At 37.6% G+C, this 11,745-nt stretch overlaps 1 protein-coding gene across 1 annotated transcript; it reads left to right on the forward strand.

The window, feature by feature from the left end:
* Positions 1-430: 430 nt before the first annotated feature.
* Positions 431-3,602, forward strand: LOC135481410 (nephrin-like). The gene is made up of 3 exons (XM_064761236.1): positions 431-740; positions 1,222-1,449; positions 3,229-3,602. Exons 1-3 carry the CDS (start codon positions 431-433, stop codon positions 3,600-3,602), a joined length of 912 nt encoding a protein of 303 aa, XP_064617306.1.
* Positions 3,603-11,745: the final 8,143 nt, after the last annotated feature.

Consider the following 11,745-nt stretch of genomic DNA (forward strand, 5'->3'; position numbering starts at 1 on the left):
CCCGAAGCGGACGCTCTACCAACTGTGCTATCCGTGTCGGAAACTACAATTATAGGCCCCCTATTGTTAGTATGGTGTTCTAATGTACATGCACTGCCGGCAATGGGAAATGTGACCAGAAGTTTATTGTAAACGTGTAGAAAAGGGACATGTTGCTTATATATAGACATGGGAAAATATGACTGATGCTTACTATGGACATGTAGAAATGTGACAGATGCCTAATAGACGTGTTGAAGAGTGACAGATGCTTACGACAGACAACTTTTTTGGCTCTTACAGCGAACTGAGGTCGCGTGCAAGGCAAATAAGCTGCCAGACCTTGAATTAGATCAAACTTCTTGATCTAGACAATTCGCCTTTATATATCTTTGTGATTGTCATCAAACAATTTTCCAAATAAAATGTGTAATATTTTATCTTCTCAGTAATGGTAACTCGGGTGACCCTGACGAACCCTCCACATCCCGTTTTAGCCGGTCAACCCTTCAACTTTACATGTGTGACCTCGGCCAGTAAACCTCAGGCCTGTATAAGATCATACATACGGAGATCCAGTAATGTCTCCGAAATAGACCCAGGTGACTGTATCTGGAACTCCAGCTCGGTGCAGACCACAAACCGGACATTTACATTTACTGTTACGGCCGAGGAGAACGGAGCTGAACTGTACTGTACAGCCAACAACCGCGTGACGGATCCTCCCGTGCAATCACAAGCCTCCTCACTCAATGTACAGTGTGAGTGTTCACATAAATAACAACAATCATATTATGCATATTTTGTTAGTTCTAGGAACAAATGTGTCGTACTATGTGTTAATGCGGCTACATGTGTCATAAACTGAAGACAAATTCTGTTCTCTATCTGTTTATTGCGGACCTTGGTTAAACAATGATAGTTGAATTTTCAAATTTAAATGTACCAGTCATCTACAATTATAGTGTGTTTCTAGAACGAGCAGGCGTCACTTTTGTTGATATCAACTATGCATTTTGTACATAATAATTTGCATGTATTACATGTGTGTTAAGCAGTTTAGAGGTTTCACTCAACCTCTAACGGTGATAAGCCAAACCAACTTACTCTATATATAAACTTGTTTTCTGTAACTTAGCAGATAGTAATCTTATTAATATCCTTCATCTCTCGGATGAGTTTGTATGTACGTAACATGTTTTTATGTGTGTAAAATATACAGCAGTTTATATGTTTACATAGATCCTCCACAGAATGGCGTCAGAGTGTCAGGTTATGTTAACAACACAGCCGTGGAGTCTGGGCAAAAACTGTCCTTGACCTGTCAGGTGGGAAAGGGAAATCCCCGAGCAACACTCGTCTGGTCCTCGGGGTGTGGTCAGACAAACACATTCCCTGGTAACGATGGAAGCCAGCAGATCAATAGCAGTATAACCGTCGATCCGTCCCAAAACCAGAAGACGTGTGTATGTAAGGGGAGTCAAAACGGGACGTTATCAAGATGGACAGGACAGAAAAGCATAACATTTAATGTGTCGTGTAGGTTTAAGTATGTTTACCATTTAGTTATTTGTGTATCGAGCAGTTTTATGCTCCTTTAAATCTATGGCAATATGTAAAGTTCAACAAATACAGTAAACGTATGTATGTAGAATTTATGTATTTATGTATGTCTGTATGTATGTATGTATGTATGTATGTATGTATGTATGTATGTATGTATAGGCCCTATGTACATGTATGTGTGCGTGTATTCGTGTATCTATGTATGCGCGTGTGTAGGCCCTATGTACATGTATGTGTGCGTGTATTCGTGTATCTATGTATGCGCGTGTGTAGGCCCTATGTACATGTATGTGTGCGTGTATTCGTGTATGTATGTATGCGCGTGTGTAGGCCCTATGTACATGTATGTATGTATGTATATATGTATCTATGTATCCTCATATCCCAACAGGTATTTTTAATTTAATGATTATTTGTTTGGCACAATGACTCCATATGATTGACTATAATTGTCAATTCTCTTTGACAAGTATAGATGATAAACACAAAGCTTGAGTGATTATATTTATTTATTTATTTGTTAGACTGTTGTTTTACGCTGCACTCAAGAATATTTTTATTTATACGACGGTGCCTACATGTAGGATATAGTCTAGGTACATAAAATATAAGTTTATGTGCGTATAGGCACTGGTGACAGAGTGTTAAAAATATCGTGAAATAATTTTCCACCACCATAGAACATCTTGTACTTTCATCGTAGGTACTAACATAACATACAAGTATGCACATGTAGTCGAAGATAAAATAACAGAGATTTTGTCCACATAAAATTATTAATTTATTATTACGGTGTCATACAACAGTGCAAGAAGAGTAAATCGTCGTAGATTTTACACATCTCCTTTATAACTGATTCCCCTTTGACATACAACTCATATCTAGAGCGTGTGCATTTGTATTGCCTTTGACACGATAAGGCTTCCCATGCTGGCACATGTCTTTTCTAGCACACAATTTTTTTCTCAATGTGCAAACAACCTAGTTAAATTATGACCTCAAAAGAAGTAGGTTTTTTCTATTATTATTTTTTTTTTTAATTTTATAGGTTTTAAACCTGATCATTTCTTTTTATTCAGGAAATGTGTTATCTTGTTAGCACGATTTCTAAAAAGATAAACATTTTGGAAGTGAGACCTTCCAAATTTGATACTCGATCTCTCCTAACTGATTAAACGTTGGATATCATGTTATGTTTTTCGTCGTTTTCCTTCAGTCTGCAGAATTGGTATTTAGTCTTTCTGCTTTACCAAAAATGGTGTATAAATGTGTTATAAGCTCGGATACCGTTCTGATTTCTCTTTCTTTTTACCAGGCAATGAATTAGGTGTGTTAGAAATTCTCCACTGTATACTGACTGTATAGGGATTAAGACTTTTTTGTTCGGCTGATTGAAAAGTTCACGCTGGAGTACAGGCAGGGAGGTCCACAATAAAGTATATATGCTGTATTTGTGTTTCACAATATTTTATTACATATAAAGACATTTGGCGCGTACATACAAACCGTTACAATGATGGTATTACATTTATATCGTATAATGCCCAAATTCCAAATAATTATATCAAGATGACTATTATATTCAAAACCTCTCAAGGGAAAATGATGCATATAGGCACCATGTGGTGGGGTATTTGTGTTTCTTTTGACCGTAATGTATGTCATGTTTGTTTATGTTTGTAGTCGGGCCTGACAGTATACAGCTCCGAGCAGATTCCGGACAATCGGGAAACACAGTCACAGTCACAGAAAACACCAACGTGACATTTACATGTAACGCCAGTGAATCAAATCCTGCTGCCGTCCTCTCCTGGAAAAACAACAACAGTGCTATAGCAGCAGCAGAGATATCAGAAGTCAGCTCACCGCCAGGGCACAATCACGGTTACCTGACAACACAAAGGTACAAAGTGAGAGTTGATCGATATCAGGATGGTGACGTCATCAGATGTGGAGCTCGGAGATCTGGTATTAGAAGCAGTAAACGTGTATCTTCCAACTTAACATTGGATGTCAGGTGTAAGTCTTTCTTCATTATGAATGCAGCTTTAATATGAACATCTTTATAATTTGTTGATTGGTCATAATGTCTATGTATGTTTTTTTTAATTTCTGATGTTTCAGCCGACATATTACAGCATAGTCCAAGCCGTATGCCATCAAGTGAGGCTACACTAAACATCCCCCCACTGCAAAGTACACTGAATCGGCAATGACGGAAGGTAAAACGACGAGGGACGAGCCCAGGCCAAATATCTAGCAGTTTTCACTCTAAGACGACATATTTAAAATACTTCTTATCACATAAAGACAATATTCTGATATTTTATATTCTTGACCTAGAGACAGACTCAGCACAGAAGACGTCATATTATTTTTGTTCTAATTTACCACATCATTGCGTCCAACACTCTATGGTTTAAACACTTTGATTTTTATCAAATTAGTCGATCCATATGACTTTAACATAGGTATATTTACCAAAATAAATCACATACACCAAAAATATGAAACAAGAAAAATCAGCAAATGTTCACCAGCGGAATAGTTGTTCTTGTTATGAGTGTGCATAGGACATGTAGCCTTAATCCTGGTAAGACTGCAAAAACTTGTCACAATAATTTGCGGTGGGAACGGGTTCAAGCGTGCAACAGTGTGTTCTTGCTGTATTTTATTCCCAGCTATGAACCAAAAATCAAACCCACATAATCTCTATTTAAGCTTGTAGCACTGGCCATATTGTATGTGTTACCTGGCAGTCTCGAGTTCAAATATGGAAGATTATTTTTTTCATTTTTGTTTTGCTTGTTGTCCTTTTTCTGTACCTATCATTACTATTACCAATATAATTTATATAAACCGTACAGAGCCGAACTCTGGAACAGCTGTCCTCGACAGTTATATACTAATACTGTTCATAGCCGTGAAATGTTTTGAATAAGAATACTGTTGCTATTTTATTTTGGATTAGTGGTTAAAAAAAAATGGTCGTGCTCATGGGATAAGTATTACGAAAGCATGTCGATTTTACAATTCCTTAGGAATACATGTACACGTGAAGACATAACCCAAGTGTGTCCTTTTACCCAGGCCTTAACTGGCTCATTCGTTCGGAGTGGCCGATTGAATACCGATACAGATGCAGACTTGTATCAGACTTCTCTTGTTCCGCTACCGCTGTATGTGTGGAAATTTACATCACATAATTACTTTAAGGTATAAAAATACTCTTTTACAACATGAAAAGACCATTTCCAACAGATGTATGGCAAAATACAAATACGTAGACTTATGTGCATTAATTAAATGGGGGAGGGACTGTCAACACATAAAAGTGAAAATTAAATAAAATACTTTTTGTTAAAGGAGAAGAAAACCTAAAATGATGCAAAGAGCGTCAAAACGTATTTGCAACTATGATCTTTAATATTTTTGGGGGATTTTTTTTTTCATGAGAAAAGGGTATTTGAAAATAATTTTTTTGAATGGTGGGTATTTGTGACCAACTTTTGGTATTTATCGTTGTTGCATAATAATGTTCTAAACAAGGATGTAATGCTTGTCTAATAACTTTATTTCAGAGTAAATTTGTTGTTTATATCGAAACATATGCATTTAACCTAAATTATGATAATATTTATGAGAATATTAAAAATATAAATATGATCCAAATGGAGGTTTAATACATTTGTTAGCTGAAAAGAACAAATTCTAGTGCAAAAATATTTATTAAACCTGTGTTACATCCTCCTTTATGACATTATTAAACAAAGACTTATCAATACCAAAATGTGCTCCCAAATACCCACTATACAAACATTATTTTCAAGTGTTTTTTCTCCTTAAGGAAAAATAGGAAAAAATATTGAAGACCACGTGTAGGAATAACTTCTCGCACTCTTTCATGTCTATGGTCCAGACTCTAATGATGACACAAGACCCCTCGATGGTCCGTGGCCAGATTGCCGTAAAGACGCTGCCGTGAGAGTAAAACTGACAATAATGAAACGATTATTTAAAGTTTAATATTGAATTTCAAAGTTTAAAAGCTCGGGTTGCAGCCAGAAGAGCGCCTTCATGGTATCAGATCATTATCTTAATTTTGACTGAAAAAGGCTGAATTAAACCTGCAACATTCACTTCACGTTCAGCATGAGGAAGGTCCCTGTCTGCATTTCTTTAAGACTGAGAATATCTGGTGTCAAGTGTGGAAATGTAAACTGACATTACGACGTACATCGTGTGTTTTTACTTCACTTTTACTAAACATTCGAAAAAAGCATGCATTTTCATTTATCTCTATGTATCAAGAAGTTTACTCCCGAGACATGTTCAGCTTTGTGTCAGTTTTGTTGTTCATCAGTTTCTAAGTCTTGATTGAAATGGACATACATGGGTTATTTCACTTACTTCTTCGAACTCAGTAGGGGCCTCAGTGGCTCAGTCGGTTAGCGCGCTAGCGCAGCGTAATGACCCAGAAGCCTCTCACCAATGCGGTCGCTGTGAGTTCAAGTCCAGCTCATGCTGGCTTCCTCTCCAGCCGTAAGTGGGAAGGTTTGTCAGCAACCTGCGGATGGTCATTTGTTTCCCCCGGGCTCTGCCCGGTTTCCTCCCACCATAATGCTGGCCGCCGTCGTAAAAGTGAAATATTCTTGAGTACGGCGTAAAACACCAATCAAATAAATAAATCGAACTACGTAGTCTTCTGTAGTGTTTTCCATATGGGCTCAAATACGAGTTTTAAGACTTGTAAACAATATTAATCCATACTGTTGATTTGCTTTCCGTCGCGAAAAAAACAACAACATTTTGTCTTACAAGCGATGTATCTCTTCCAGTAAAAACAAAATTTAGATCAACAATACGTATCACGAAATAGCTGTATACCATATCTAGGCGTATGGACTCAATTATACTCGTATATCCCTGAATCACAATGTAATGGACGAAGTTACCTATGAACAACTTTCCTTTTTGTCTCAGTTATGCATTTTTCATGCAAGAATTATATGACTATATCATCAATGTAGCTGCATAACAGACAACACACTTCGACGTTAACATTTTCAGGGCGTTCATCGGATTTTAATGCGATTTTGACCAAGTGAAACAAAATGATAACATAGTTTGGGTTAACTTACGAAATAGAAACACACTGTAGATAACTTCATGCTTGTTTTCTCACATGTCTTTTTCTCAGTAGTGCACTAATTGATAACTGCTTATTTTTCCAGACGGACCCATGTTTACCAGCTGTAATACATCGTACATTTTCGTGGAAAATGTTACAGCTGAGCTGTCATGTACTACCTGGGCTAAGCCTGAGCCCACGATAAGCTGGAGTCGCAGAGGTCAGCCGAGTGACCTGAGCGTGACAAATCACAGATATACGTCTGTGGCCAGGTTCAACAAGATCAGCAGGACTGACTCCGGAGTCTACACCGTGACAGCCAGTAATGAGGTGGGGACAGGAGTGGAGAGGACAGTCAATGTCACTGTGTACTGTAAGTGTTCTCTGAGACATAGTTAATCATTATGATTATCATAAATTCGACTTTTCCAGTTTTTCAAAGTTAGTTTTGTGTTACATCACTAAATGGTATATTTGACAGAGTACGTCTTGTGGATCTTTGATGTCACGTATCAATTGGCGCTCACTTTTCATCATTGCTTGTGTTTAGTTGACAGTTAGAGCGACTAAGACTTCCACATTCAGGGTATTTTAGTGTATATAAAAATGCCCACGTAGATAACAAAACCATGATTAAGGATAAACATCTTTTAAGGATGCTTGAATTTGTTAACGTGAACTGTCAAACGTGAATTAATAAATCTCAAAGAGAAAGTCACACAGCGTGGTACATATACGTGGTACGTGGTGTCTGATAAAACAAATACAGCCACTTGTATTACATATGACTTTGAATAATAAAAGACTCAGATGTGATTAAATATGTCATAGTATCAACTAAAGCTCTCAATGGTTAGATCGCGCGTTTGGGTCAGGGTTTTGCTCCGAGTACATGAGAAATATGGGTGAGTTTCGGACACTGAGGTTTTTATACACACTAATCTGAAATCAGTCGAATTAGGGAAACCATCTTGAGTAAACTCCCTTAATTACTAACAAACAAATACTGTACTTGACCGAACACTTTGCAACAAGAAAGGGTATTTTCAGACACAAGTAAATATCATAAAAAATCATATTGAAATTTTTGAGTTTTCCACATGATATCGTCCGACCTTCTAAATAATCCTTCAAAGACCTTTTCAAGGACCAACATATATCCCAGAACGTAAAGCAACTGTCTTAGCCTTACACGACACTTTAGATCAAATACAAAAAGCCGAGTAGTGCTGTACTCATGTTGTGATTGTCAACTCAAACCGGGCATCTCTTCCTAAGGACATTTGAAACGATTTTGCCCTTATATTTTCCAAGATGCCCCGAAAGTTTCTGTGGTTCTGATGTCAGGAAAAAATATCACAGAAGGAAACCCTTTAAAGTTGGGGTGTCGTGCTGAAGGTGTTCCTCAAAACTACTCCTACTCTGCCTGGAATCGTACCATTCGAGGCTGTCTCGTACCCTTGACAAACAACAGCCATGAGAAATCTCTGTCCCTAAGCAATGTAACCTTCAGAGATCAGGGTGTATACCGGTGTGGAGCCAGTAACGGATTTGGAGGCGTTCAGGGGGGACAACTGGAAATTAAGGTTCGAGGTAAGGTGTTGAGGATATCACTGGCTGTTATCACTAATTGTTACTCTGAATTTTATCACGGGTTTCTCTAGCATTGTAAGGGTAATTTATTGTGTTCACCTGTGATAACAGCCAAACTTGGCTGTCACAAACTAAGGTGTAGACTAAGTCATACTATGGCTTCTGTAAAAGAGTGGGTAATGCATGGATTAGTCAATGATTTGTAGGTGTTTTCGGTTCATAACACCGGCAGATTTTCATGGCACGAAGTCATCCGGCAAGGGTTCCGCGGCCGACAAGATAGGCAAACCGACAAAGTTAAATGTTTTCTTAATGGAACTAAATAACATATTATTTTTAAAATGCAGATTACAGACAAAAATAACCTAAATATTGTGTCTATGGAACATTTAGTGAGAAAAAAAAGAGTTGCGGATCTCTTTCCACATCATCAACACTCTAATCAACATTAAACAAAATGTTAAGAATAAATCACCAGTGATGACGTTCATTCTAAACAAACCTACGTGCGTCGCACATGCGCGGTTAATGTTGTCTTGTGTTAACTGTGCACACTCCTTACAGCGCATGTGCCGATCTCAACACTCGCTTTATATCACTGTCACCAAAAGGCAAACTTGAGCTTTGGGCCGGTGCGACGCACCTAAACTTCTTTAGGCTAAGCCTTATCACTCGAGTTAGCAATAAAAATGTATGTTACAATAATGTTGTCGATACTTTAGATAAAACAAATGTATAAGTATTAAGTATTATTAGAAACAAATGTTGAAACTGGGTTTGGTGTTCCCTAACATCACTGCCTCATCACCGTGATCTCAATGACCTGGGCGTCGTTCATGTTTGTCATAAAATGTCCAGTATAAACGAGATGCAAATGAATATAAATTTGTGTAAATATCACATCAAAAGGCGCCTAGAAACGCCTGTGCTGTGTGTGTTTGATTTATAGGTGGATGAAAAAACCGCCATCGCAGTAAACCACCCTCTGTTGTTTGTCATACAATGTTCAGTGTGAACAAAATTGCGGGAGTATCACATCAAAAGACCCTTAGACTTCTATCTACAGCTAACTCAGCTTTGATAAGTAGACAAACTAATTCTGTCGTATGATGGACACAGATACACACCGTAATGGCAGAAGACAAATGATCTTTAAGCACTGAACTGGGCATATGGTCACCTGAGCTTCACTGCCTGATGTTGTAAGCAAGGTGCGCTTGAACCCCCATGTTGTGTATCATAGCGATTGATAGACCAGCACCTTGTCCACTCACCCATGAACCGCTTCCAACCCATTTGCCGGTGTGATACATAAATATCTTGAAGAGGGGGAGGTTTTCCATCTGCAGAATTAATTGTAAAACAAATCAGTTTTCAGAAATATTCTACACCGACTCCCTGTAATGAATTGTAATTTCAGCGTGTTTGTTGGAACTGATTAGAATTCAACATTCTAATTCCTAACGACGTGTTTGCCTTGGGGGTACTAGGCAAATACACGTACATCAAACCTCAGTAACTTTTGTTTTCATTTTCAAATTAACCGCCCCGATAGCTCAGTTGTTAAAGCATCCCCTTCGAGAGCCCAGGGTCAATTTTGGATCGGGTCACACCAAAGACTTTAAAAAAAGGAAGTTGTAGCTTACTCGCTTGGCGTGCAACCACCGGTTGAGCCGAATCAGTATAATTGCTTTCTTGCCTTCGGTAAGTCGTCACAGTGAAGCAGTACTAGATATAAAAGAGCTGTGAGAATCCCTCGTACAACAAAGAGGCATACTACATGCACTCTGAGGACTCCTTCGTCCTCATATGACAGAAAACTTGTTATGTACGACGTTACACCCTAAGAACACACTCCCTCACTGATTTTAAAATTTCGTACCATTTCAATATTCATTTTTCCTGAGGAAGCTTTATAAGGAATTGTGTTTGGAATAGGCAGTATGCATGGAGATTCCGACCTGTCTTACATATAGTATACAAAAGGTGTGTTTAAAATGGCTTCCATTCAGAATGAAGCATGGTTTTCGTGTACGTTTTAATAAGTTAAAATTTCTTTTTTGAAAAAACACATTTTTGGGATATTAAAAAAATAAGTAACAGAGAACAACCGAAAATAAAAGGTCAATGTTGTAGAAAGTATCAAAAAGTATTATTTTACCAGGCAGGCATTTATTATATTATTTATTATTAATTATTAATATTTATTATTTAACTCATCCCCACCGCCATCCCCACCCCGAAAAAAAAATATTCACACACATTCTGTTTCACATATTAGACGGAACAGCACGAGCTATTATTCGTTGGCGTTTAAACTCTGGCCGACTCACTTTCTGCGGCCAAGCAATAAAGGGGTTTACAAATCACGCAACCAATGCGTTCTTACGTCGCCTTCTTGGACAGAATGAAATAAAATTGCAGATGAAATATTACACCATTCCAAGCGAATACAAGACGGAATCTCCGCATATATGTAGATGTTATCTACACAAGTTCACATCGTCCTGTACTGCAGTGATCATGACACGACAGAATGATGTTTGATTTATTTACTGCTATGTCTTTCATGTATGGTGAATTAGAAAGTGTGCCGATATAAACATCAGTGACAGAGTAGTGAAGAAACTGTTGATATATAAACATTAAGGGGTGGCTGTTAATTTCCAATGTTGAACTTAACATTTGCTTTACTATCTTGGTCCATCTTATTTATTTAATTGTATAGATATTATGTTAGCTATAGACAACTGGAGAACATGTCTTGGTTCTCTTGTGGTTTTATGTTAAAAGGGAAATGCCCTTGATGCATTTGAGTTGACGTTGATTAACGTATTCTATACATAATATTGAGCCTAATTCTGGTTTTTATCTTTTGATCTTTCAGAAAAATAAATTAATAAATAAACCGAGCATAATAAACTGGCGATAATTTCTTAATAATAATAATTAAGATAATGATAATATATATAATAATGATAATTAAGATACGGTCATCAAAGCTACAAATATGCCGACGTGGTTAACGCAGATGTATAGGATTTACTTCTCCATTCTCTTTCCCAGCTCGACCACAGTTCCCCAAAGAAATCAACCGACAAGCAGCAGCCCTCGGTGAAAATATTAAACTGATGTTTAAGTTTGTGTCTTATCCAGCTTATGTGAACCTCACGTGGTACAAACTTATCAATGGTACAGCTGAAAAACTAACCGTCTCTAACTCATCCGAGAGTAAATACCGAAGTCGCGTGACGGATGCTATCCACAAGTTTCTATTTAACAAGGCCGAAGTCCAGCTTTCAGGTCACGTGGCGGAACTAGAAATCTCTGACGTTAAACGTGATGATTTTGGGCAATACAAATTTGTTGCTGAAAATGAGGTGGGATCTTCTGAGACCATCATGTCTTTTAACTTAACAGGTAATGTATTTTTCTTACTGGAGAAGGTAAAATTTGAAGGTTACTCAGCTTATATG

This window comes from Liolophura sinensis, unplaced genomic scaffold (genome assembly GCF_032854445.1).
Source record: "Liolophura sinensis isolate JHLJ2023 unplaced genomic scaffold, CUHK_Ljap_v2 scaffold_62, whole genome shotgun sequence".
NCBI classification, from domain to species: Eukaryota; Metazoa; Mollusca; class Polyplacophora; order Chitonida; family Chitonidae; genus Liolophura; species Liolophura sinensis.